Here is a 27,068-nt window from a genome sequence, read left to right as displayed (position 1 = left end):
CCCGCCCCTACTTTGACACAAAACCATTAGTTTGGGGCGGAGGGGCGTTTTCTTGCGCGCTCTAGCTCGATCTTATAGGTCTTTCCATCTCCTCTGGAGGATCATCGATCGATACTCACCGCTTTTGGTATTTGCAGGATGTCTTACCAGCGGATGCATTCGGATCTATCCGGCGACAAGGCGCCAATAGCTTCGATGCGCAGGATCCAGTCCGATATCTCCTCCGCGCAACCAGAGGTACATTCATGGGGTATTGGACAGGCGCCGCCGCAGCAACAGGCCTACCAGCAGCAGCAAACGCTGCCTAGCCAGATACAAATCCAACCTAGTCAGCAGCAGCAGCAGCAGCCACCGGCGATGGATCAAAAGGTCGCGACGGTGGCGGGCGGGACGGCTCCAGTCCCGAGTTTGCTCCACAGGGAGCGCTCCGTTCATCAGATTCTTGGAGGCGGCAAATGTAAGTTCCTTCTATTTTGTCTTGTGGGTCTATCTGGTTTTTCTAGAGAGCTACACATAGATGTTCTTCATGTTGTGTTGGACAGAGAGCTTAAAAGAAGTCGAGAGTTGCAAGTGTGATCGAAAGCTCGACCTTTGCGCAGTGCGTTAAGTCGTCGAGCGTTTATAGATATGCTTTTATTTCGTTTCATGGTAGTCATTCTCACGTTTTTTTTCACTCTTTGTTTTGGCAGTCGCTGACGTAATGCTCTGGAAGCAGAAGCGCAAGTCCATTGGCATTCTGGGAGGCTCCACCTTGGTGTGGTTCGTCTTTGAGTGGTCTGGCTACACGCTCATCTCGCTCGTCGCCAACATCGTTCTTTTCCTTTTGATCGCGCTCTTTGCGTGGGCGAATCTAGCTGCGCTCGTCAACAGGTATTCTTTGTGCTTAGCTTTATAACTCGATTTTTTTCTTGTTGTGGATTGCAGGCCTCTTCCTCCTGTTCCCGAGGTCCAGCTCTCAGACGAGAAATCTAACAAGATTGCCAAGCGCGTGGCCAAGGAAGTAAATGGCGTTCTTAACTACGCACGCTCTTTGTCCACGGGAAAAGATTTCCCAATGCTTCTCAAGGTGATCGTCCGCCCTGTTTCAGAAACGAAAACTAAAGCTATTCTTGCAGACTTGTCTCATGTTGTGGGTTCTCGGCAACGTTGGACAATGGTTCAGCTTGCTCACGCTCATCTATCTCGGTAAAGATCGACCAAACTTCCACAGTGCCTTGGTAGTGATTCTCCGTTTCCTTTCCAGGTGTTATTGGAACTCTCACGCTGCCATTAGCCTATGAAAGACACGAGGACCAGATTGATCAGTTCATCCAGAAGATCGTCCAGAAAGCGAGGAACCAGTATCACAAGCTGGACGAGTGCTGCCTTAGCAAACTTCCCCAGTGTTGCAAAAACTAGAGATTCACACTTTTAATTTAAAACGCGCCAGAAGTTCTAACGCATTTCATGCGCTTTTGAGAATATGCTGTAACCGTTATGCCTTTGCTAGGGTTTGTGGAAGGAGACGTGGCCATGTCTGCTGGCGTTCCCTGTCTCTGGGCGCTGGATTGACTCCATCGCCCTGCCGCAAGGGCGCCGGATCGGTGCCACCACTAATCCCTGGCAGCGCGCTCGGATCTGGGGGGCAAAATGTCTGTAGATAGCATGGTTCTTGAGGAGGAACTGGATAGCAGCTACGAGGCCACTGATGAAGGTGCGTTTCCCTTGCGCGCGAGATGATAGCTCGGAATAGCTGAGACAGATGGTTTCTCCTGTGTAATCGTGTAGAGGTTGCCGAGTATGCAATGTGGCTGGGATTTGATTTGCCTCATGAGAAGCAGCTGCTGTGGATAGCTAGAGAGGGATTAAAAGCGGAGTTACCAGCACAATGGAAACCATGGTATGTGCTCCTTTTCTTTTTTTTTTTGTTTTTTCCTTTTTGTTTCCATCGATTGAGTTGGCTGCTATTGTAGTCGGACAGAAGAGGACGAGATCTATTATTTTAACTTCGATACTGGGGAGAGCACTTGGGATCATCCGTGCGATGATTTCTACAGGTATGCTTTTTTTTCTTCTTCTTTTGCTTCAATATCTGTTTCTTTGTAGGAAACTGTATAAAGAAGAAGCTCTTAAGCTGAGCAATCAACGGAAGATACAGCAGCTACAAGCGTCTTCTCGGGCAGAACAGGTAACTTTGGCTTCTTTTTTTTTTCTATATTCTGGTTGTTTGTTTTTTTGTTTTGTTTTGTTTTGTTGTTTGAATTCTAGGTACGACTTAATGCTGCCAACAAAGTGGGAAATGGTAAGCAAAGTAGCCAGATTGAGTGTTGTAAATCATTTTATGGTTTTCTTCGTTGCAGGCGCAGTGGCAGGAGACGATTCCAACAAAAATACTTTTCACGTCTCCGAATGCAAGGATGTAAGTAATATCGTTTCTGTCAGCTTTATCAAATGGCTTTGTTTGTACAGCTTGTTCCAGTAACCAATATTGTTGAGGAAAAACCTGGGAGGCTGGTCGTGAGGTGGAAATCTGCCTTAAGTGATGTAACTGACCGTGACCAGAAAAGAGCTCAGCTGAAGGAGAAAATGAAGCTAAAGATCGACGACGGTGAACCACTAGACAAAGGGAATGCGAGCCCCACCCAGATCCCGGTTATAGAACTTACTCCCGTCAGCAGTGAGCACAAGAATCCGACGCAGAGGAGCTTGCAGCAAGGACAGGACTATCAGAATCAACGACAGGAGATGATCGAACAAGTCGAAAGGCGGATAGAGATTGAAAAGAAGCTTTTGCACGAGAGGGATGCGAAACAACTCGAACGGGAGCTTGATCGTGAGCGGCAGTTTCTAGATATCCAGGAAATGCAGCGCAAACGGGCGACGGAAGCCAAAAGACAGCTAGATACGGAGGCATATCGGAAAAAGGAGGAGGAGCTGATATCTCGAAAACAAAAGCGGGTGGAAGAATTCAAGTCAATGGTGAGCGAGGAGCTAGATTCTTTTGAAAAATCACGCAGAGAAAGGTTACAAGAATATCGGGAGAACTTGCTCGACAAGGAGATCCAAATGATGCAGTTGGAGAGAGACGAAATGAGCCGTCGAGTTTCTAAAGCCGTGGAAGGTTACGAGGGCGTCGTAACACAAGAGCTGAGGACTAAGATGCTTGAGAGAGCCAAGCAAGATGTAGCGGAGACGGAAGAGGCCAGTTTTGCATCGGAGTTCCAAGCAGTGATCGAAAGAGTTGGGAAGAGCGTCCAGCTAGAAGCGGAAAAGCTGCAAAAGGAGCTCCAGCAACAAACTGAGGCTGAGATGGCGGGCCTGAAGCGCTCACTCCTGAAGCACAAGCGAGAAGAAATGCTCCTACAAGTGGAGACAGTGGACGCCGAGCTGAGAGCGGAGATGGAAAGGATGGAAACCATCATCAGGGAAGCTTACGAGAGAAAAAGCGTTAGAACAGAGAATGGTGGCGACAGGTCCCGCACTCCCGACGACATAGAAAGCGTGAACCACTTCCAGGCCAACGGTGCTTTTACGAATGCCTTGCAAAAAGCCGCATGCGAAGTGCTCCTCAACATGGTGGTGAAGGGCAGAGCAGACCACAAGGAAGAGAAGTGCTGCGAAGAAAAGTTTAGCGAGATAAAGCATTGGATGGATGGCTTCGAGAAGAAGATGAGGACGCTAATGGTGACGATAGAGGACACAAGGGACTCTTTTGCCGGCTACAGGACACACTCAGATCGGCGACGACGGAGTAGCTGTGCTTGCGACGCCAACGTCCTTATGTGCGAAGCCTTTCAACCTTTCTGTCACGGATCCGGGGTTATCGACGCTGCAGGGTGCTCAAACTCGCATGCCAGAAGCTCCAACGTAAACATTTCCCTGAAGCCGAAACGACCATCGCCAACTTGTAGCTGCGAGTATTATGGCGGACCTGGAGTTTACAGCAAGCCGAGGAACACAGTGGAGCACTGGAAGGTGGACGTTGAGACGGACAGTGACGCTGGTCGAGTGAGCGATCGGGCTCATAGCTCCAGGATGGGAAGGCATAAGAGAGAGAAGGCGCTTAAGTGCAAGAAGAAGGTAAAGCATTCGCTTCAAACTCGTGCTGCTGTAGCTGGAAAACGTTGTACAGGTGAGGATCCGGGGGTGCAACAAAAGAGTGGGGAAAGAGCGAACTTTGGCAACTTAGGTGCTCCTGCGATCTACGATGAGCAAGACACGGCCAGCAACCTTGACGACGAGCCGGGTGGCTTGAGTCTAAGCAACAGCGCATGTAGCAGCAGTGGCTCCGGAGAAGGAGAAGTGAAAAAGCGCGGCAGGCTCAACCGGCTTCGCAAGGGACTGTTCGTCGTCAAGGGAAAGTTTCTCAAGTGGTCAGCCGCGAGGGCTTCTGCAAACGCCACCGGCACTAGCACCGCCACCACCACTAGAGCGGTGCGGGGAGTCCGAAAGGCTGATATCGCGAAGCTCCAGCTAGAGTGTCGGAAGAAGCTGAGGCAGCTACCAATCGGTTTGAGGTGGAAAGTCGCCAAGCTTGTCAGGCGGTCGCCTCGCTCCAATGGTTTCTACGCATCGGCAGACGAGTGGCCAAATCTCGAGTCTGAATCATCGCCAGACTTTCTCAATGACATCCCACCTGTGAGTTTTTCTTTTTTCCTTTCGTTTTTCTAAGCCTTTTCTTCGGCCTCCATCTGATTTCGTAAGCAGGTCTGATGGAACCTCAAGCAAGGAACCGGCTGGAAAGGCGGACATCTTGCGTGAGGTCTGCCTTTTGTTTTCCTGAAAGAGGATGGCATTTGTTCCGAGAGAGCTTTGGATTCTTATCTCATGCACCAACCTTCCTGGCAGTGATGGCACGACGCAAACCAACCTTGCGAAGTCAATAAGAGAGCTCTCGCTTCCAATTGCTATCCTGGATGGAGAAGGAAAGGGAAACGAGAAAAAGAAAGAAAGGCGATGGCCAACGTCAACAAGCAAGCATCTCAGTTGCGTATGCAGAAGAAAAAAGTGTTGTCAACATCGCATACTGTAACACTCCTGTCTGTGCGGGTGATCAGGTAACAGTGTCACTTCCTACTTTTGCTTCCATGTTTTCTCCGCTTTTTTTCCTTCCGACTTTTCTTATGCTAACCCGATCTCTCTGCTGGGCTCTGAACTGATTGCTTGTCTCCTGCAGCAGGAATCCACAGTGGGAGATCCGCCGCGTAAGCGCGAGTGATGTCACACACCTCTTCCCGATCGATCGTGCGATGTTTCTGGCCGGCAAAAAACGAAAGGCGGTGGTGGTGCTCGCTCGCACTAAAAACTCAAAAGAGTAGGGAGACAGTCCAGATGCGCTGCAACATGCTCTGGTGGTCGAGCTCGTTCGTCTCCAAGCTCTTCCTACGGATCTTTCGTCACTACAGAGATTACATTACAGATATCAAGCAGCAGCAGTAGCAGCACCAGAGATTCTTTCGGGTTTGGACAAGTCCAGCAGCCATAGCTTTTAAGCCAAGCAAGACAGGTGGGGGAGAAAGAAAGAAAAAAAAAAACAGCACGGCGTAGAGTATGGAGCAGTACTGTATAAAGTGAACAAGGCAGATCACTTGTTGGCAGCGGTCAGTTGGTCCTCGGCTGCCCGTGGAGCTGGCAATGCAACGGAAAAGGAAAGAAAAAAGAAAAAACACAAAAACAAAAACGCAACAGCAGATCAGACGAGGAACCAAACAAAGTTGACAAAACGTGAGAGATCTTCGGTTGCTCACCTAGACCAATGGCTTCGGAACCTTTCATGATCCTCAGGCGCTTGACGGCCCCCACAAACATCCTGATCGAGAAGAAGAAAGGAGCAAAACTTAAAAAAAACGAAGGTGGCGATCGACAACACTTACTCCCAAGGAACATCGCCGACGAGCATGAGATCGCCGTCCTTGTCTTCGTACGTGAGCACGTAGTCGGAGCCATAGATGAAGTTAAACTTCTTGGTGTCGCTCACGAGCTTGTCCTTGGCCACGGCCTTGCCGGCTCCGGATTGTCCTGCCAAGATCACAAGTAAGCGCTCTCTATCTCCGGATCATCGCTACGTTACCGCTGATGAATCGTCTAAACATCTCCTCCAGGGCGCCGGACAGCCGCTCGTAGCTGCTGTGAGTCCGCAAGCTCACCTTCCTCCCGATTGGAACTCCATCCATGTACACCTTGACGAGCTGCGATCCCGCTGCCTGGTGCTGGGACGAAGTTCCAGGGGTGGCGGCGGCGGCGGCAGCGGCGGCTGGGCTGGAGGGATTGGACAGAGAGTCCACCGGTTTGGCGTGATGAACAGTGGGAGCCGCGAGTGAATTCTTCCGGAATGATTGGACTGGGGGCCATCCCACTGGAGCCCTGTCGTCACGAGAAAGAGCTAATGAGATCGATCCAACCAAAATCCAATTCGCGGCGCTGCGACTCACCTGGACTGGCTCGCGTCCTCCACGACGTGCTTCTCCACGCACTCGTGAAGATCCGGGGGCTTGAGGTGGCACGACGAGGACGAGGACGAGGATCGCTGCTGCTGCTGCTGCTGCTGCTGCTGCTGCGGATGCCAGGCCTGGGCATCTGGTGTCACGCTTGGGCCAAATCGAGCAGGCTGCTGTGGCTGCGCGGGCTTGGATTTGGCGCTCGACCCATTTGCCCCTTTGTCCTCCTTGTCCCCGTGATGCTGCTCGCTGCCGTTCTTGCGGAACCCATTGGAGCGCTGCTGCTGCAGCTCTAGCTCGTCTTCCTGTGGAGATCCGGGCAGCCCCAGCTGGAGCTCCGTCCTTCGCATGTTGAGACCACCCGCGCTTACCTTGATGCTACTGCTGCTCTTGCCGGCCAGGGGATTCGGCTGCTGCTGCTCGGCCAGGCCAATGTAATCGTGCTCCTTGGCAGCTTGGCTCCCTGTTGCCTCTGCTTCCAGTGTCATGGATCGATCAATGGAGCTTCCTCTCCTGCTTGCTCCCTTGTTCTTGGAGGAAGACTACTCGCCCATCACCATCGCCTCAATCTGGCACACGCGCAGGCTTTAGATCTCAAGCTCACACAGGCTAGAGAGAAGAGAGAAGCCGAGAGCGAGAGAGAGAGAGAGAGGGTGAGAGAGCTCTAGGGAGGAGAAGAGATGTTCACATACCATCCCACCTTTAGCCTATGGTAATCTCTTTCTTTCACAGAAAGAGAGCTTGCTTCTTCTCCTCCTCTTTGTTCTTGTGTGTGTAGTAGCAGCAGAAGAGTCACTATTCACTTTTGGTGTGGCATTTTGTTGGGTGCCATGGCTGCTGGCTTCCCTTCCTATCCTCTTCCTCCTATCATCAAGCAACAAATCAAAGGCCGTTTCTCTCATTTACATTATGCGCTCCAAAGATTGTACAACCACACCACCTAAAAAAGCATTGGATCATTTCTTAAAACCGGCGCCCCTCTCTAGGCCCCCTGTTGCTTTGTTTGCTTGCTTGCCAAAAGGAAAAAAAAAAAAAAATTCACCGCCACAACATCATCAAAATTATAAGCATTTTTTTGTTTTTTTTCTCGCCTTTTTTCTCGCTTGCCTGGGTTGTCAGCCCAGCATATCATCTCCCAGAAGATATCATCAGCACCAAAACAATTAAACCCCACAGACAGAGGGACGACAGGCCACTAAGACGCGGACGGACCATCTAACGCTTTCGGTCAATCGGACGGATCCGGTCAAACGTGGGGGCTGTTTAGCTGACGGAGGTGAAATAAAATTTTGTCAACTGTTTCAACCCCCTGGTAAAACGACAAGGCACAGACAGGAGTGAAATTTAATGGCGCAATTGCCGTACCCCCCCTCTCCCCAGTGCATGTTGGGGTGAGGTCGTGGTGACGGTCGTGCCGTACGACAAATTCCTTCCCTTCTTTACTATGACGGTCTTCTTTAGCGTTTAACCGGACCTTAGCTTTTAGGTGGCGATCTGATTTTGATTGATCTATATAGTTTTTGCTGCAACCACAGTGGAGCGGAATGGAACGAGAAGGAATCCTCCCGACATTGAGGACAAAATAATACGATTCCGGGGAATAAAGAAGGGGTTTGCTGCAGCGATCTTGTTACGCCAGTGGCCAACCGTAAGGCTGTGCCATGTTTTTATCACCACATTCTTGCAAAATAAAAAGGCGTGGGTGTGTGTTATGCTTTTTCTTCTCACTAGTTGCAATTCTAAATTTTATTTGTATTTTAGTTTTCGCTTTCACAGCATTTGTCTGCCTTTGGGCTCTCAAAGACCGGGCAACTTGGCGCGGTTATCTCTTTTTTCTCTCTCTCTGCAAGTTTTTTAAAATATGTCTGTCTGTATATGTAAGAAAATAAAGCTCTGGTTTTTTAATGGATATCTGCGTATGTATAATAAAATAATTTCAGAAGCACACCAGCGTACCTTCTCGTTGGGACGAAATAGTAAGGAAGTTAGCTGCAACAACACTCTCGGAGAATTATCTCGTCTTGAATGAATCTGGCATTAGCAGCAGTCGATAGCGACGAAGAAAAATAATAACCAAAAAACAAAAAAAAACTCAGGGAAATAGCCCGTGCTTCTCCACTGCTCAAAAGTAATCAATTCATTCATGCGATGGTAGAGAGCCGGCGTAAGAAGAACGCAACGCAAACAAGAAAGAAAGCAGGAACTAAAAGAGATTTCACGGCACAGAGAAATATGCAAACCCGGAGCGAGTGGATCGAGAAAGCTTTGCATCGATTCAGTCAGAGGGACGGACGAAAGCATCCAAATCAAGCTTCGCTCAGTTTCCTGTAACGGAAGCCTATTATTCTTATTCAACGAGGCTGAGGACGGCACAGCCAAATAAAATTCCACTTACACAAGACATGTACCTCACAGCTCGAGCATCTAGCTCGTTGTGCTGGTTCTACAAAAATGGAGGAAAGTGGCTAGTTGGCTGCTGAGTTCAGTTGTGTGTCCTCTGTAAGTTCATCAAGTGAGTCAAACGAGGATGGAAAGGAAAAAAAAAGAAAACGAAAAGCAGGCGCTCTGGAATGACGTGACAGAGAGATAAGCGAGAGTGATGCAGCGAGCCATCAGTAAACAAGAACTAGTTATCAGAGACAAGAGACTCTGAGAGCTGGGATTAGATGATTGTCATCACTGGCTGCTGCCACAAAATCGAGAGAGAGAAAAGAGGAGAAAAGAAAAAGCAAACAAGAAACTAAACTCTGGCATGGAGGACTACTTCAAACCTTTGTAGACTTCGGGGAGCTGGAGGCCGACTCTATGAGCAGTGTCTTTCAATCGCTCCTTCTCCTCTTCCGATCGGTCCACAGCTATGTTGTAAGACAAAAGAAGATCCTGCAATCAAGAAAGAAAGAAAAAAGAAAGAAAAGAACACGAGTAAATGATAGAACGCAGAAACGTTCTCTGGCGATAGTGCTAGAGATTTAGCTTGGAAGAGGGCGAGCTTACGCTGTGATGGTGGACGCTGGCGACCAACGAGGCATAATCCTTGGCGAGCCGGAGCTTATCGTAGGCATCGGCGGGGGAGAGCGCCGCATTCTTCCGGAACTCTTCCGCCACGAATTCCTTGAAATGCGCTTCGCTACTTACATGCTTCTTCACGACCCGGAGGAGATGCCTGTAGGTCGATCGCACCGCCATCGCCATTTGCTGGTGACCTAACCCTAAATCCAAGAAAATGGCAAAGAAAATAGTAGAGATAGAAAGGGGTCTCCGCCAAAATCATTCGGCCAGGAGCCCGCATTTTGGATTGGCCATCGCGGTAAGCTGCCCGATCGCTCGCTGCTCCCCTCGACTGGCTGCCGATTGATGCAAAGATCGCTGGTGCTGCGACGGGAGATCGCAAACGGGCATGGCGGGCGTGCGGTGGAGGAGGATGGAGTGAGCATGGATTCGCCACGCAAAGGCAGCGGCGGCGGTGTGTGTGAGATGGCTCCTCTAGCGGGATATAGGAAATGGGGACTTTTGGGCAGTTTCTTAGTCACAGCAGTGGTGCTAGTGGTTTTCCTGTGCCACACCGAGTCCCGGCGCGAGCAGGAGATCTTCCAAGACGCGGAGGTTTTGGAAGAGCAGAGGAAGAACAGGATGGCAGCGGTGGAGGAGAAGTTCGCGTTCCATGACACTGTCGACGCGTTTCGAAGATGGGACGAGAGCGTGGGGTGCTCTCGGTTCCGGCAGAGCTTCCGCAACTTGACCGGGGATTTTGTTCCTCGCCCGCCTTGCTTCCAAGACCCGGAGATCAAGTGTAGCAAGCTCCGGAAGAAGCACGTCGGGATCCACGTAAAGTCGTGGACGTGGATCCCGGACAACTTGGAAAACTTGTACTCTTGCGGCTGTGGATTGAGCTGCCTGTGGACGAAGTCTCCCGTGCTGGCCGACAAGCCGGATGCGCTCTTCTACGAGTGGAACAAGCCTCCCGTGGAGGTAGGTGCTGGATTGTTTGTGCAAGTCCTCTAAAGTTTCTTCTTTTTTCCTTGCTTTTCGATTCCACAGAGAAAACCGGGAGACCCTCTACGCATCTACATCGATATCGAGCCCCAGAAGCAGCGAGCCCCCGCTCAGGACATTTTTGTGAGCTACCACCATAGCTCGGACGTGCAAGCGACGTACGCTGGCGCGTTGTTTCACAACTCGAGAAATTACTACATATCTCCAACCAAAAACAAGGTACATAGCCGTTTTGTTTCTCTCTAGGCTCTTGTTCCTCACGGTGTTCTCGTTTAACAGGAAGTTCTCGTTTACTGGTCCTCGTCGAGGTGCCTTCCCGAGAGGCAAGAGACCGCGAGCAAATTCCTGGCACTCGTGAACCACCACTCGTTTGGGAAATGCCTCAACAACGTCGGGGAGAGAGACGCGGCTCTGGAAATGTATCCGGAGTGTAGGCAGGAAGGGCAGGACCAGCAATGGAACCAACATCTGCACTGCGCGATGTCGCACTACAAGTTCGCCTTGGCGATCGAGAACACGAGAACCGAAAGCTACGTCACGGAGAAGCTCTTCTACGCCCTTGACGCCGGGACGATCCCCATATACTTTGGAGCTCCCAACGTCATGGACTTCGTGCCTCCCAAGTCGATCATCCTGGCCAGCGAGTTTAGCAGCATGGAGAGTCTGGCCGAGTTCGTCAAGGGACTGGCTCAAGATCCAGTCCGGTATGCCGAGTACCACGCTTGGAGACGGTGCGGAGTGACTGGGAATTACTACTGGGCCAGAGCGCTCAGTCTTGATTCTCTTCCTTGCAGGCTGTGTGCTTGGATAAGCAGGAACTAGACTGAAACAATCATTTTTGTGTCTGCTCAGCACAAGATCGGTTTGTATCATGAATCTTCTTTGTCGGTTGACATACTGGATATTAAGAGATACACAACTATAATTGGCAATGCGAACTCCACTTCATCTGAACACTGAGATCTCTTTTAGTTGGGAGTGTTGATGGTTCTAAGATTCTATTATTGGTAAAAAAAAAATTCCTATAATAACCAGGCATAACTATTTAATCATAATTGTAAGTAAGATTTATTTATCCATTAACTTCTCCTAAACTTCAGATTATAAGAAAAAACTGAAGTACTCTTGAAACAATCAAGAAATTAAAAGTAAAATATATTCTCATTCACATATTGCTTCCGAAGTAGTGTATGTGTTTTGTGATTGAGGGTTCAGAGATGCTGTGGCTTTTATAAGCAAAATATGATATAATACCAGCCTTCGGCCAGATGCCATATTGATACCTATATGACACATAATATTCACTGTCTCAGGGAGTTAATAAAAGAAATGCTTTTGCTCGAGGCACAGACTGATGGGTCCCATTGAAATGATAGGTTGTTCAACCATTGATAAGTAAATGCTTAAATCTCCCATAGGTCACGAAAATTCACCAAGAAATGTTTTAACCTTACCATCCTAGAATATGCCTGATTATATCATTGGATGGTTTGTGAATAGCTAAACTACAAAATTGATTTAAATATTGTAGCTATATAAAAAAGTATTTTAAGCATATTCTAAGCTGTTTTAAAACAATTGCTTTCCATCAATGTATCTTACATGTTTTGAATCCTCACTCAATCAAAGTGTTATTATCTTATACTTTTATTGTGTTAAATTAAGTATTTTCTCAACGAAAAGAAATAGAATAATTTTACTCTTAGAATTTTATTAGAACTAAACCTTTATAAAAATAAATCTCTAAACATGGATATGGTGCGAAGTTGTAATACATAACAAACTTGCTCCTAGTGCAAATGGTAAGCCACCCGGAGAGACGGTCAACTTAAACTTCCTTTGCTGGAAGACGTTATGTGGCACAATCACTTCCTCTCGCGACAAGCCTCTTGCGACAAGCCTGCATGGTCGCAAAGCAAAAGCTATTGAGAAAACATGAAAGTTTCCAGGGACATACCTGGAACTTCGACACAAAAGATGTGGTGATGCTTGCAATAGCTGCCTTGAGACGTTTGCTCGTGGCTGCAGCAAAGAACGAAATGGAATTAGTAGAGGTAAAAACAAATAACACAATATACTCGTGTCCAGCTCGCGAGTGTCCGTTGCACTCTTGGGAACGCGAATGTTAAGCAAGCCGTTCCAGAAAGACGCTCTCGCCTGCTTCACGTCAGCACTGGAGGGAAGCTTAAACTTTGTTTGCTGGAAGACGTTGGCAGTGGTCTTAACGACGAGTTCCGGCCCTGTATTGTCCACAATCACTTCCTCTCGCGACACGCCTGCACAGAAAGCTATTGAGAAAACGTGAAAGTTTTCAGGGACATACCTGGAGCTTCGACACGAAGAATGTGGTGATGCTTGTCATCTACAATAGCTGCCTGGAGACGTTTGCTCGTGGCTGCAGCAGAAAAGGAAAAGAAATTAGTAGAGGTAAAAGAAAAAAAAACAAAATACTCGTGTCCAGCTCGGCCTCGTCACGGTCCTCAATTGGCACTGTCGAGGTTGTCCCTTCGAGCGCAGCGGCCCCCTTGGGAAGGCGAATGGTGAGAATCTCATCCTGCAGATTAGCTATTAAACCGTCGACGTTGGCGTAAGGAGGAACAACAAGCTTCTCGGGGCGGTAAACGTCCATCTCCGTGGAAACAAGTACACCCCGTCCATGTTTTTCAACATGCACTTGATCCAGCGACGAGAGACCTGTACAGTAGTACGCAAGAGAAAAAAAAAACATGAGATAACGTCGTCTGCAGTTGACTTACCCGGCACTTGCACATCGACAGTGTAGAAATGCTGGTTCTCGAAGGACGACCACAATAGCTTGCGCTCGTCATATCCTGCACGCCAGAGAGAAAAAGAAATAAAAAACTCCAGGCAGGATCAAAGCCATACCTTTATCAATGTGCTTGAGGCAGTTTAGCAACAGCTGGTAAGCATGTTTCTTCTCAAAGTTGTAGAGAGCAACTAGACCGCCGTGATCAGGGAACTGCGGCAGCCCCCCGGCATCAGCCACCTCCTGCGCCAACTCGAGGCTCCTGGCACACTTCGTCAAGGAAGCGTTGGAGAAGAAATCAGTGCATGGAACGACTGGTGTAGCATATGAGCTAGATTGCTCCTCGATCAGAATGGTGAGGTTGCTGGAGTGCAGACCTAAGAACCTGGTCCAGCACTTAGCGCCAAACAGACGCGCCTGCTCCTGCAACTCGTGCACGTTTGGCTCCCCGGAGAAGACTTCCTTCTCGGCTCGGCAGGCAAGAGTCCGGCAAAAGTCGTGGACGAGGCGTGTTTCTTCACGTGTGCAGTAATGTAAGGGGGGCTCTCCACGCGAGTCCCGCTTTGCATCCTCCCAGACGTCGTCCACGAGCTTGATCATGTGTGTATATGGGACGGGGTAGTCGCCTATGTCGTCAAACCCGAGTGGTTTTTCAAGACGGGGGAATTGGCCGCCCACAATTTCGGTGTACTTGAGGCTGTGATGCAGGAGATACCCCTCGAAGCAGTCGGTGGTAATATCAGAGTTGCCCAGCACCTTAAAGGCTTGGCCGAGGACACGGTTGTCTAGGCGGAGCATCACCATCCACAGAAACTCTCCAAACTCTTTGTAGGCTTCCTGGGTGGGTGGTTTGCTCACCTGAGAGACATTCCTGCATTCGCTGCGGATGCTCGCGCTTGCTGTGAGGATGCCGCTCCTACTCCTAGTCGCGCTTTTCAGCCGCATCAACATTTTCAAGGGTTTGGCGTTCTTTGCTGGGTTTTGGGTTTTAGTATGGGCGCGGCTGCTGCCTGGGCATAATCTGGAGGATGAATGGTTCGTGGTTTACTTGCTCTACGAGACGTGTATATCATGGGTGGCTGATGACGGGGAGTTTTTGCTCAGATACCAAGATGGTTGAAACCAGAGAACATCCGGAACAGGGTGTGTCCGCCGCTCACCTCCCCGCCTGGCGGTGGAGTCTTTTTACTCGCGAGGAGAGTGGGGCCTGCGGTTTCGAGATGATGTATTGGGAACGCTCCAATTGACAGGTTCGAAAGGGCCTGGAGGCTGGAGGTTAAACAATCTCTTAAAGAACACCGCCCGCTTTTGGACGCTACCGAGAGACTGAAACGTTTTGGCGAAGATTGACGTGAAATTATTCGTTTTCTCTCCTCTCAGTTTGCAAGTCTTCATTCTTTTTTATTTTGAAAACTGAGACGACAAAGATGAAGACCTTTCGAAACGCTCTCTGAAAAACTCGAGCGCCTCCAAAACATTCGCTGGGTCAGCATCTGCTACTGCTACCGGAGACGAATACTTGCCCGTGGACGTGGACATGAACCTGCTTAAGAACTTGCTCGACTCGTACTCATCGCAGCAGGACCAGTCTGGGAATGATGGGAATGGACGACAAGGAGGAGCATAACGTATGACGCGGAGGAAGTGACGTGACGAACCGCGTCGAGTTGGGCGAGAATGGAGAAATTTACCAAAGAGAACATGTACTTTGACACTTTGTTGCCGCGTAACTTTGTTTACCAATAAACAAATAAAGCTTTTCACATTTTTTTCTTTTTGTGGAATCACCCTTTTCACTAAGCAGCTAGGGTTTAGGTAGGGTTTGTGCCGACGACGGCGATGCTTTGATCCAGCTCCACCGCCTCCGCGACGATTGCCTAGCTGTAGCGTCGCCGCTTGTCCGTGGATACATCTGGCAGCACGCGCAATTCGATTTGCAGATAGCGCTCCATCGCACAGGGAGCCGGCATTTTCCGGTGAGGAGGAGCCGGCGGCTCGTTGCGATCCCGGGCTGCCGCTTGTCTATGGAAGAACGAGGTATGGGCATAATCTGGAGGATGAGTGGTTCGTGGTTTACTTGCTCTACGAGATTTCTTGGAGGATTCCGGGGGTGTATATCAGGGTGTGGGACTCTGATGGGGAGTTTTTGCTCATAGAGGCAGCGTACGCGATACCAAGATGGTTGAAACCAGAGAACAGCCAGAACAGGGTGTTCATCAGCCAGGGGTCACTTCACATTCTTCCACTGCCCACCTCTCCGGCTCACGTTGGCCTTTCTCTAGCAAATCCAACGCTGGCAGAGGCCGTGAGAGTTCTTTCCAGCGGAAGCGTCGACACTAGAGCTTCCGAGGGTGTCCAGGCAGCAATCGGCCGAAAGTTGGAAGGATATCCCGAGCGGTCGCGGAAGAACATGCACAGAGTGAGATGCAAGGTTCTTTGAGCGTAGCGCAGGTGCTCAAGCACGAGCCACAGCTGGTTGCTCTGGCGGTGGAGGCGTTTTACACTCGCGATCACGATGCAATGGCTGCGGCCTCGAGGATGGAGAAGTTTTTACGTGGAGGGCAGGATGAGATAGTCACCGTGGCGGTTTGCTTGTCCAAGGCTATGTACGCTCAGCTCAAGCAGCAGGTTTTCCAAGGCAAAACATTTCGAAAGGGCCTGGAGGCTAGAGGTTACTTTAAAGATCTTCTTGAAGGATCGAAAGAACACCGCCAGCTTTTGGACGCTGCCTTTGCCAGCTACCGAGAGACTGAAACGTTTTCAAGAATAAGGTAAAGGTTGACGGGAAGTTAATTTTTTAAAAGTTTTCTTCGTTTTTCCAGAGAAGCAATGCAAGTCCTTGCGAAACGAATTGACGAAATTTTGGCTTTGGAGCATAAAGCCGAGGATTTCATGAATGTGGATATCCCGGAAAGTGACGATGACTCGTGGTTATATAGAGGTGAAGATGAGCTAACAAGTGCCATGCAGGAGAGACAGAAGGAAATGGACGCTCACGATAAGATAAGTGGTGCTAAAACTCTGGCACCTGTTGTCGAAGGCGAGTTTGATCCCAGCGAAATGACCAAGACAATGAAGTCATTTGTGGACAAAATCTCAAGTTTTGAGGGTGCCGAGGTACCAAAGAGTAAGACATATTTTGTGATCTTGTTTTGGACTTTTGCTAACCATCAACTCTGACAGATGACGAGCCTGTGTCTATGGATTTGGAAAATTTTATGCAAGAGCTCAAAACACCGGGGACTTACAGTCGGGCTCCTCAGATTCAGATTCGGGTGAAGGTATTCGTTTTCTCTCCTCTCAATATGCAAGCTCTAAATTGTTTTCCGTTTGAAAACTCAGACGACGAAGATGAAGACCTTTCGAAAGGTGAGGATGATTTTATGGAGGAGTACTCCGACGCTATCCAACACGAACTTAAAAACTCGAGCGTCTCCAAAACATTTGCTCAACCTGACGTGTCTCGCGCTTCTGGGTCAGCATCTACTTCTGCTACCGCTACCGAAGATGACAACTTGCCCGTGGACGTAGACCTCAACCTGCTTAAGAACCTGCTCGACTCGTACTCATCGCAGCAAGGCCTGCCTGGACCAGCGTCTAACGTCCTGGGAATGATGCTCCCAGACGACAAGGAGGAGCATAAACGTAAGACTCGGAGGAAGTGCCGTAACGAACTGCGTCGATTTGGACGAGACAGAGACGGAGACAAAGCTTCCCTCGTAGAAACCAAACAGTGGAACTGTGTTACAACATAAGGCCCACGCGTTCGGATGAGACCAAGGTATTCACATTTATTTCTTTTTTTGCCTCAGATTTCTTCTCCCAGATAATACTCAACTTGGACAGTGCATAAGACATGTTTAATCATCGTTTTATGTTTTAATTTGCGGTTTCAGGAATTGTCGGGTATTTTAGAAGCTGGATCATGTGATTCCACGGTTCCAGGGTCACATCACGAGGCAGTAAAGTCGCCCAAGCTGGGAAATGAAGCAGCAGAGCAACAAACCGAGGGACATGGAGAAGCGGCCAAAGAGTGCTGGAGCAGCCTCCCCGTCGCTCAGCTGCGGGCTCTCGTCCTGGGTGCCAACGACTGCCTAGTCTCAATAGCATCTGGGCGTGAGTGCCAGGAACATTAACGAGCGTCATCTCGGGCATCGCGGGCCTCATCGCCGGCGCGTGCAGTATGGCAGTGGGAGAGTTCCTGTCGTGTCCTCGCAGCGCGACCACGAGCCGAGATAGAGAGGGAGGGGCGGCAGCACGCCGCCGGGGGTGCGGGAGAATTGACATGGACGCGCCGGCGCGACCGTGGCAGTGTCGACGACGGTGTTTACCACTGGCGGTGGCGTGCCCCTGCTAGCCGCGGGGTTCGTGGAGGCGTACTGCCATGGCGAGGCTGATGGTGTTGAGGCCCAGATAGTCGTGGACGAAGCCAAACACCGCGTTGGCGGCTGCATTTACAGTTGATTGTTAAAGTTAAAGCCGACTCTTTCTTAGAAGAAAACTAGAAATTGCCCAGCAAAAAGCTTGTGGGTTGGCAAGGTGAAGTCTTCAAAAAACTTTAAATCTGAGCCAAAAAGACATACATTGGCCAAGAGTTTTATGTCACAGAGACTTGGATAAGTTGAAAGTTTTAGTGTGAAGAAAGTGTGAAAGAAAGATCTTGCCTCAACTGCCTATGTGTGTGAGTACCAGATGATTGGAATAGCTTTGAGACTTGAGCATCATGGTTTTGTTTGCTGCATGGTTAGCAAAGGTAAATATAGTGCTAAAACTGATAGTACTAATCATTGTGTTATCTGATGTTTAGTTTGCATTTGTTTTTCTTTTCCTGCTGGATAACAAAGGAAAAACTTATGGTGAGATTTTTTTTTCTTCCACAAAATGGAAGCATGATACCTATTCCCAATTGGAGCAAATTATCTCAAACTAAAAGCTGCCTAAACCTTGGGAAAGAAGACATGAACATCACTTTGACAGGTATTTTCCATACTTTTACATATTGTATAGTGTTATGAGCTTGGCAGTGGTGGAAGCTATGGCTTTCTCTACTGCGATGGTGGCCTTTTCTCAATGCTATTGTCATTGAAGTTTTCTGCCATGTAGATCAAGATCCAAGATCTTCTTGGCACCCTGCCTGTCTGTCCCTATGAGTACTGACTTTTGTTTTTGTTTCAAAGACTTATAGAGCTCACCAGTAAGCATGCTCCAGCTTTGTCACAATGGTTGCCTGGGTGATTCTGTCCATCCAATTCCTCTTGCCACCCAGGTTTGTGGAAAGAGTTCTTTTAGAGATATTAGCGATTCTCTTTGAACCAATGCAGGTTTGGCTTCTTGGTGGCAATCAAGCACGTGCTATAGAGCAAGGGCAAGTGACTCTCATTCTTGATCTCGATGGTAAGGTTTTGACCTGGCAAAAATTGGCAGAATAGAGCAATTTCTTATCCCCAGGTAGGAATCCGTCTATGTTCTTACCATTCTTAAGCTCTTCTTGTAATGGTTGAAGAAGGTGGCATGGATTATTCGGGAGCCTTTATCTCTTGAAATGGGGAATTCCACTCTCAGCATGCAAAGAACCTAGGTCATAGCTGGATTTGTGGACTCAGAAAGAAGCAGCCGTTTCGCCTTGGTCACATTTGAAGGAAGCTATCACCACTATGGCTGACCAAGAAGCTTGCTGGCCTTTTGCATTAGGTCAGCAACTGTGCGCAAGCTGAGGTTAGGATTCTGGTCAACATGATAGTTCTGGATTCGCCTAGAAATGGTGGTGATTGGGAAACTCTTAGTCCAGTTTTGCATTTGTTTCTTGGGCAAGATAAGGGAGTGCAACACTACAACGTTGAAGGTTCTGTATCCTTGCCGAGTGAGAATCAATTACATCTCAAATAAGTTCAACATCTATAGAAATGAGATAAGGTTTTCAACATAGCTAGATTGCAGTCAAACCTGCAGTCTTGCTCATGTTGTGTTTCAGTTTTCTTCTTTATTAATTTCCTGTTTTTTTCTCCACTCCATCATTCTGCTTAAAATGATTAGCATAAAATGTAAGCTAATAATTTCTTTGTATCTCATATGTGCTTGCATTCGAGACATCTAAAATTTTGGCTGGTAGATGGAAGAGGATTAGCTGTTACAAACAGCCAGTTAGCTTATTGCAGTTTAAGCTATACTTCATCAGAATATAAATGGAGGAATTTGGCAGCGGCGGAAGCGTGGCTGACGTGTTTTGAGGTGGGAGAGCATGTGATGCTCTCGATTCTGGCAAAGCTTCTGGGGAATTTTGTTCCTGAAGCATAAAAAATCTGAATAATCAAAAATTGAGATTTTATTAGGAAGTGTTCACCAGTGCTTAGTAAATGTTCAAAAGAAGCACCGAAGACTGTGGAATGCTCGCGAGCAAATTGTCAGCCACCACTCATTTGAAAAATGCCTGAACAATGTCGGGGATAGCGACGCGATGTCCCGCTACACCTTGGTGATCGAGAACACGAGAACCGAGAGCTACATCACGGAAAATCTCTCGACACCAGGATGGTCCCCATATACTTTGGAGCTCCCAACGTCGTGGACTTCGTGTCTCCCATCCTGGCCAGCGAGTTTAGCAGCGTGGGGCGTCTGGCCGAGTTCCTCAAGGGACTGACTCAAGATCCAGTCCGGTATGCTGAGTACCACATTTACGGAGTGACTGAGAATTACTGCAGGACTAGAGCGCTCAGTCTTGATTCCCTTCCTTGCAGGCGGTGAGCAGGAAACAATAATTTTGTGAGTGCTCAGCTCGCCGTTTGTTTGTTTCTCAAGATCAGCATGAATCATTCCTTCACTTTCATTTGCGGCTCACGATTAGCACACTCGGCTGACATACTTGAGAGTAAGAGATAGCCACAACCATAATCAGCGAACTGGTCTTCATCCACCGCCGCCATCTTCTTTGCGATTCGCTCCCCTCGATCGAGATCTCCATGAAGCTTGCAAGCACTCAGCAGCGAGCTCATCGCAGCCGAGTCAGGCAGAAACGGCATGCTGTCGATGAGCTCCTCCGCCTCAGCTAAAAACTTGGAGCGTCCCAGAATGTCGACCATGCAATCGTAGTGAGCAAGCAGAGGCTTGATCCCGTGCACGTCGATCATCTCCCGGAAGCTCTCGCGCCCCTGCTGGAGCTTCCCTTCGTGGCTACAGCCCGTGAGAATGGCAACAAAGGTGAGATCGTCGGGCCTGACACCGTCGAGCGCCATGAGCCTCAATGCTTCCAAGGCGACGCTGCTATGCCCGGCTCGAGCATACGCGGACACCATCGCGTTCCATGATGGCACGTCTCTGCTGGGCATGGACTCAAACGTTTCCTTGGCACTCGTCGTATGCCCGGCGTGGGCATACCCCACTGCGACAATTGTCAAGGAGACGACGGTGTGGCCGGGCATGCGATCGAACAACGACTTTGCCTCGACCATCTTCTTTCGACCCACATACGCGAGCACCACCGAGTTCCAGGAAATGACATTCTTCCTAAAGGTGGCGTGGAAGATATTTACAGCTTTGGAGACATGCCCGGCCTGGGCATACGCCTGCACCATTGCATTCCACGACACAGTGTTCTTGCCTGGGATTCGATCAAACAACTCTTGAGCGTCATCGAATAGGCCGCGGCGAATGTAGGCCTGTGTGATTGAGGTCCAAGAAACCACGTCCGGCTCTGGGACCAGATCAAAGGTTTTCTTTGCCAGCTCAAGCTCTCCAGTCTCAGCGTAGACGGCCAGCATCGCATTCCACGATAAACAATTCCTGCACGGCATTCGATCAAAAACCTCCCTTGCTTTGCGGACGACATGCCCATTCTGAGCATAAGCCTGGACGAGCGCGGTCCAGACCACCACATCTCGCTCGGGCATTTGATCAAAGACCAGTTTGAGCTCGCCTACCATGGACTTTGATCCAAGGGCGGTGATAATCGCAGTCCAGCCCAAAAGTGTGTTCTGTGGCATCAACGCAAACACGCTCTGTGCTTTGTCAATATGCCCAACCTTGGCATATGCAGAAACTATGGCAGTCCACGCCACCACGCTCTTCTCTGGAATTAAATCAAAGAGTAATCGAGCTTGAACAAGGCTTCCGACTAGGAAGTAACCTTGTAAGAGCGAGGTCCATGCAACGAGATCTCTCTCGGGGATGATTTCGAAAAGTGTTGTAGCGCTGTCTAATTTTCCGTTTTGGGCACACGCCCACATCATCGTGTTCCAGGAGAAGATATTGCGGGGAGCAATGGATTCAAACACGGCACAAGCCTCGCCCAGGTAGCCGCATTTCCCATACGCATCGACAAGGAGGTTCATGAGGTAGCGTCGGTCGTGCGTTGCATAGGAGCCGGAGAGGATTTGCCTATGGAGATGCCTTGTTTTGTCGAGATCCTTGTTAAGAGCGCAGGATCTGAGCTTGCAAGCGAGAGCAGAGACATGCTCTTGTTTGGATTGACAATGTAGGTGTGCTAGATCGGATCTAAGCAACACCCGAGAGAAAATCATTGGAGCTCCTGATCATGTTGGCATATGTATAACTCCGGGCCAGTTCAGGTGGCACCGATCATGTCTCCACATTTGATGATGTATGATCATCATGTTCCAAGAGAAGACGAGCAATGGACTCAAACAGGCGCTAGGTAGCCGCATTTCCCATATGCCTCGACAAGGAGGCTGCTGAAGGAGTGGATATTTATTATTAGAAAAGTTTATGATAAAATACAACTTTGTCAGAAAAAAAATTATAAGAGATTAAATGTTTTACTCAAATATGAATAAAAATGTGTAAAATGAAGAAGTGAGGGCCAAATGTACAATTACAATGCCGTATACTAATATTAGCGTAGTGGGATTTTGGTAGCCGTCAGATTGGTTTCAATCCGAACCACTCGCTCCTATATATAAACTAGAGTTTTTGGGCTAATTGATATGCACATTTCTGTATTCCCTTTCTATATTCCATGCACTCACATTGGTGGAGATGAGAGGCACCTTTGATTGTCCCTGGGGAGTGCTTGGATTTGGGATTTCAATTTAGATATAGCTTTTGCATTATCTAGATCTAGCTTTTTCCATTTCCTTTCAGAATTTTGGTTTAGATCTAGCTTTTTGCATTGTCTAGATCTACTATTTCCTTTTAGCTTTTTTTATCATTTCTCTTCTTTTGCTTTTTCTTTTTCATTCGTCTCTATGGTAGATCAGCAATCTCCTCTAAAGTAGTAGTTGGTACAATTGCTTGATGCTATGTGCTTGCAATTGAATAACCAAACTCAGTTGATGGTGGCGTTCACGGCACATGGTACAACTCCTCCTGCTCTTGGTGCCAATCCTCACGTTCTGCCGGAGTTCTTTCTCGGGAATCTTAGGGATGATGTGTACCATTGGTTTGATCACTTTACGGTGATTGCCACATATCATTCTTGGGATGATGCTCGACGTTTGCGTGAGTTTCCCACGTGTCTCCAAGGGATGGCATTGCAGTGGTACAACGGTTTCAGAGCAGCCACTCGCGGGGATTGGATTGTTCTTCCGGATGTCTTCAAATGCACCTTCAGACATGCCGATGATTGTGATGATGCTTTCCAACAATTGCATCATTTTCGCCAAAGGCCATCTGAGTCAGTGATGCAATTTGGTGTTCGTTTCCAAAGTCTTTTGCTTCGTGCGGACCCAAATATGTCGGAGCGGATCAAGCTAGGAATGTGTGGCTAGCACTTCGTCAAGATCTTGTCGGACTTGTGCATGCACTTGCTCCCGCCACCCTTCACAATGCTCTTCGCTTGGCACAACGTTATGAGACGTTGCCTCTTCCACTTCTCGCTGCACATCCTTTAGCTCCATGTCCTGTGGGTGATAGTCCTGTTCCAATGGAGGTTGATGCTGCTGCTGCTCGAGTCCAAGGTCAAGGGCGAGGACGTGGTCGTGGCCGTGATGTTCGCTGCTGGGCATGTGATGAAGTTGGTCATACTTATCGGCATTGTCAGCGTTTTCCGGATTGGCAACCTCCATTTCCTGGGTGGAGACCTTGGCATCAGCGATGTCCCGTTGGTGCTGCTACAATGGATGGTTTGGACACCGAGATGCATCTGGGAAACGAGGAGTCGCGCGAGTAATGGAGGGACCTTGCGCGAATAAGTCAGTGACCCCTCCATCTTTTTTTTGGGAGTATCATCAAGGGGTTCACTCGGCACCAGTTCATCCAGTGTTTACTTTCCAAGCTCATCTTTATAACAAGAGGTCTCCTATTATTTTCTCCGTGTTGGTTAATACAGGTTTGAGTTTATCTTCTATTGCTCAACCTGTTGCCACACATTGTCATCTACACTTGCGTCATGTGGTGGAACCAGTTTTCATTCTTTATGGCAACGGCTGTACACATGCATATGCACGGGATGAGGCAAACCTGGTTGTGCGTGTGGGCGATCTCGAGCTTGAGTTGCAGTCATTACAGATAGTGCCAAGTCAAGCTTTTGACCTCATTCTTGGTATAGATTGGTTGCAGCGTAATCATGCCAAGTGTGACTTTGAGGCTTCTCCCCCTTGTCCTATACTTCCTTACGTTTTATCCATTCCTCTCACTTTCGTACCTCTTTGTCCCTCTACTTTTACCTCTGCTTCCATTACTTTTGTTTCCCCACTCTTTCCTCCTGTGTTTCTATCTTGTTCTGCTCTTCCCTTTTCCGATCCCTTCGACGATCTTTGTGTTGCAGTAGTTGACCGGCTTATGAAGGAGTATTCTGATCTCTTTGACTTTGACCTATTGTCTGGAGCTAAGATTGCCACACGTCATCCGATTCCAACTGGGGATGCTCGTTCAATCAAGGTTCCTATTCGTTGTCGATCACCCAAGGAGATTAAGATCTTACGTGCAAATGTCAAGGGGATGTTGGAGAAGGGTGTTATTCAGAAATCACGGAGTCCTTGGGCATGTGAACCTCATCTTATGACGAAGCCTGGTGGGAGTATTCGTTTCTGCATCGACTATCGTCCGTTAAACAACGTAACGATCCCGGATGTGTACCCTCTTCCTCACACTGCTGATCTCTTGGATCATCTGGGGCGAAGTCATTGGTTCACCAAGCTAGATCTTGCTTTTGGGTATTGGCAAGTACCGATGGCTGAAGAAGATATTCCTAAGACTGCTTTTCGTACACCATTTGGTTTGTACGAGTTCTTGGTGATGCCATTTGGTTTGAACAATACTCCAGCAACTTTTCAATGGATGATGGACGAGATTCTTTGCGATATGCCAAACGTGACTGCTGACTTCATTGATGATGTCTTGATCCACTTGGAGGGGACGTGGGAGGAGCACGTTCGTGATGTTTGTAAAGTGTTGGATCGGCTACGCAACGTTAGATTAAAGCTGAAGCGGTCGAAGTGCGTGTTTGGATCCAAGGACACAACTTATCTTGGGTACCGTATTTCTGGTGAGGGTTTGCAAGTTGATCCTGACAAACTTGTGGCTATTCTGAAGTTCCCTACTCCGAAGTGTGTGAATGATGTGCAACACTTCTTGGGCAAGGTGCAGTATCTCGGGCGTTTTGTGGATCATTATTCTGATCGCACTGCACCATTACGAGCGTTGCTGAAGTCATCAACGTCATCTTTCATTTGGTCTCCGGATTATGAGTGGGCATTCAGGGATCTCAAAGAATTATTGATAACTCCTCCGGTTTTGGGATATCCTGACTACACTCGACCTTTTATTTTGCACGTAAGCTCTATTTCGTTAAAGTGGGATTTATTCAATAAAATGGGACTAGGTACAAATTTTCAAGTATTTGAAAATGACGTGAAATTATATGTTTTTTGTCCAGGGGCTAGACATATCTGGGGCATGGTGACTAGCGCGGTGACTTTGTGTCCAGACTGAGTCCATCTGGTTGTATAATAAATCTCATTGTCAAGGTGAACAAGCCGAATCTGAAGCTAAAGAAGAGCGATGGCATGCGTGCACACACTATTTGTTTGTTCATTGAGCGTGTGGTGAGCTTTCCAAGATGAACGTCATTCCTATTAGCCAGACATATAACTTAATGGTGAGAACATTTAGATATTATTCAATGTTATCTTTTTCTAACGAATCTAATTGTGAAGGTGTAGCAAGAGGCATTGCTAGTCTATGCTTTATTTCGTTAAAGTGGGACTTATTCAGTAAAGTGGGACATTAATTAGCATGTGTCCACATGCCATTTCCTAGTACTTAATTAATATTTATTAATATTTCTATCAGTTTTTTAATTTATTTTTTATATTTCACAATATTATAACACAAAATCATATAAAAAGTTTTTAATTTATAAATTATAAAGTTAAAACTTCAATTTTTTATTGTTGTTATAAAAATGGCATGTGGCCACACACCATAAGTGGGATAATGAAAAGTCCCACTTTAACGAAATAAAGCATGTCTGGAGAAGTCATTTAACTCATTTGACCCTTAGTGTATTTTCATGAAACTAAATAACATTCATATTATTAAGGAATTTCTCTAGTACCTTTTTTTTACGACATAGAGGCTTGCATTTCTTTCAAAGGTGATTTAGTAAAAGGCCTGAGGGCACATGCCATTCTATTTCTCAGACCGGTATTAAGATATACTAGTGCAAAGGGCCACATGCCATCACGCCTCCTCTGATTCAGATTCGGATTGTTCACCTTGAAATAAAATACATTAGAAACTTACTAAAGGAATATTAATGAATCTCACCTTGAACTCGGGTTATGAATGCTCTTGCTGCATCTCTTGCATGGTCTGGCAAGGTGATGGTGGCACTCTGCTTCCGCATCCAACCATGCACAACATTATCCACCGATATGCTCATGCTGGGATCCCTTGGATTCAGCACCCATCTCTTTTCTAGGCAATCCTTCGTATATCCGGAACTTGGCTTGAACCACTCCACAGTTACATTGAAGGAGTTAGTTTCCGCGTCCTCCTCTGCATCAGTGATGCAGTGCCCCACCCATATCATTTGTTTTTTATTACTGGGTCTGACAAGCACGACCATTCCTTTGCAGACCTGTACTGGATTGAATGCTGAATCCGGCTTCTTGTTCCTCGGCCCACAATAGTGATCCTCAACATCATTATCTGTCACTGCATTTCCAGAGGACATTGTTCCGCTACTATCTGGTGCTCTGGGTTCTGGCCAAAAGGACTCTTCCAATTCTTCATATACAACCGGCCCATTTTGGATAGCAAATATAATCTTCTCCCAGTATTTGAGCAAAGGCTTGCACCTCTTAAAATAGGATTCTATACCAAACACCAACCCCCTCTTCCAGAAGGCAATATGCTGTCTAATCCCGGCCACTATACTTTCCTGGTCTTTGAGTCCATCCGGGTGCATCGGCCGTGGGGAACCCTGAGGAATCATAGGTTCCCCAGTTATGGGATCTCTCTTGAAGAGTTCAATGCCATCCACTGGCAGCCACACTGTGTCCCATTCTCTCATCTTGTACCTCATCACTGGAGCACCGTCACGCATGCTGAAATGAAACTGAAGAGGCTTGGAGTGGCCAATCAGCGTTTCGGATCCGTCCCTGATGTAGCCTCTTACAAACCCCTTAAAGTTTGGAACCTCTGTCACAAGTGCAGCTTCAACAGTGCTTTTGATGCAATTTTGGAATTCATCGTAGAGTTGTGGGAGGGTGAGGACATTGGATCGCCGGAGGGACTCTGCCAGGTGATTGAACATGGCATCGACGTCTTCATGAGTGTGCCCAACCATGAGAAAGCCAAGTGTAACCGTTTCAAATATGCCTTTGGCAACAAGCATCGCCAAGTACACGAAGACGTACATGTTTTTGTTCTCACTGCCTGCATTGTCTGTTTGGAGCAGAAGATGGGGTGGAAGGCCACATCGGCCGCAAGAACTT

At 48.0% G+C, this 27,068-nt stretch overlaps 6 protein-coding genes and 1 pseudogene across 8 annotated transcripts; 3 read left to right on the top strand and 4 right to left on the bottom strand.

Annotated features, from left to right (window-relative positions):
• The first annotated feature begins 357 nt into the window (after positions 1–357).
• On the top strand, positions 358–1,425 carry LOC9650177 (reticulon-like protein B11). The gene is made up of 5 exons (XM_024677036.1): positions 358–457; positions 690–870; positions 925–1,066; positions 1,116–1,185; positions 1,244–1,425. Exons 1-5 carry the CDS (start codon positions 358–360, stop codon positions 1,396–1,398), a joined length of 648 nt encoding a protein of 215 aa, XP_024532804.1. The 3' UTR covers positions 1,399–1,425.
• A 3,918-nt stretch (positions 1,426–5,343) lies between these two features.
• On the bottom strand, positions 5,344–7,406 carry LOC9650176 (auxin-responsive protein IAA16). Of its 2 annotated transcripts, none has more exons than XM_002971863.2 (6): positions 7,109–7,406; positions 6,411–6,985; positions 6,050–6,342; positions 5,853–5,997; positions 5,727–5,788; positions 5,344–5,607 (listed from the first exon to the last, which is right to left on the bottom strand). In XM_002971863.2, exons 2-6 carry the CDS (start codon positions 6,902–6,904, stop codon positions 5,564–5,566), a joined length of 1,038 nt encoding a protein of 345 aa, XP_002971909.1. In that variant the 5' UTR covers positions 6,905–6,985; positions 7,109–7,406; the 3' UTR covers positions 5,344–5,563. The 2 variants fall into 2 exon arrangements, with proteins under 2 accessions (XP_002971909.1, XP_024532666.1); XM_024676898.1 differs by having other exon boundaries at positions 7,117–7,406.
• Positions 7,407–8,535: 1,129 nt separating this feature from the next.
• On the bottom strand, positions 8,536–9,630 carry LOC112346916. 2 transcript variants are annotated; one of them, XR_002992607.1, is made up of 4 exons: positions 9,411–9,630; positions 9,188–9,296; positions 8,812–8,913; positions 8,536–8,741 (listed from the first exon to the last, which is right to left on the bottom strand). XR_002992607.1 is itself a non-coding variant. In XM_024676813.1 (3 exons), exons 1-3 carry the CDS (start codon positions 9,606–9,608, stop codon positions 8,882–8,884), a joined length of 339 nt encoding a protein of 112 aa, XP_024532581.1. In that variant the 5' UTR covers positions 9,609–9,630; the 3' UTR covers positions 8,743–8,881. The 2 variants fall into 2 exon arrangements, 1 of the variants encoding a protein (XP_024532581.1); XM_024676813.1 differs by lacking the exon at positions 8,536–8,741 and having other exon boundaries at positions 8,743–8,913.
• A 22-nt stretch (positions 9,631–9,652) lies between these two features.
• LOC9640497 (alpha-(1,4)-fucosyltransferase) lies at positions 9,653–11,341 on the top strand. Its single transcript, XM_002972079.2, has 3 exons — positions 9,653–10,385; positions 10,455–10,628; positions 10,689–11,341. Exons 1-3 carry the CDS (start codon positions 9,771–9,773, stop codon positions 11,229–11,231), a joined length of 1,332 nt encoding a protein of 443 aa, XP_002972125.2. The 5' UTR covers positions 9,653–9,770; the 3' UTR covers positions 11,232–11,341.
• Positions 11,342–12,227: 886 nt separating this feature from the next.
• LOC9650175 lies at positions 12,228–14,121 on the bottom strand. Its single transcript, XM_002971862.2, has 7 exons — positions 13,296–14,121; positions 13,166–13,240; positions 12,861–13,103; positions 12,733–12,804; positions 12,488–12,685; positions 12,367–12,431; positions 12,228–12,309 (listed from the first exon to the last, which is right to left on the bottom strand). The coding sequence occupies exons 1-7, from the start codon at positions 14,119–14,121 to the stop codon at positions 12,262–12,264; spliced, it is 1,527 nt and encodes a 508-aa protein (XP_002971908.2). The 3' UTR covers positions 12,228–12,261.
• Positions 14,122–14,853: 732 nt separating this feature from the next.
• LOC9650174 lies at positions 14,854–17,043 on the top strand (annotated as a pseudogene).
• A 2,939-nt stretch (positions 17,044–19,982) lies between these two features.
• Positions 19,983–21,500, bottom strand: LOC112346983 (pentatricopeptide repeat-containing protein At4g02750-like). The gene has a single exon (XM_024677035.1). It carries the CDS (start codon positions 21,498–21,500, stop codon positions 19,983–19,985), a length of 1,518 nt encoding a protein of 505 aa, XP_024532803.1.
• Positions 21,501–27,068: the final 5,568 nt, after the last annotated feature.

This window comes from Selaginella moellendorffii, unplaced genomic scaffold, assembly GCF_000143415.4.
Source record: "Selaginella moellendorffii unplaced genomic scaffold, v1.0 SELMOscaffold_18, whole genome shotgun sequence".
NCBI lineage: Eukaryota > Viridiplantae > Streptophyta > Lycopodiopsida > Selaginellales > Selaginellaceae > Selaginella > Selaginella moellendorffii.
This window is presented reverse-complemented; position numbering and strand designations above follow the sequence as displayed.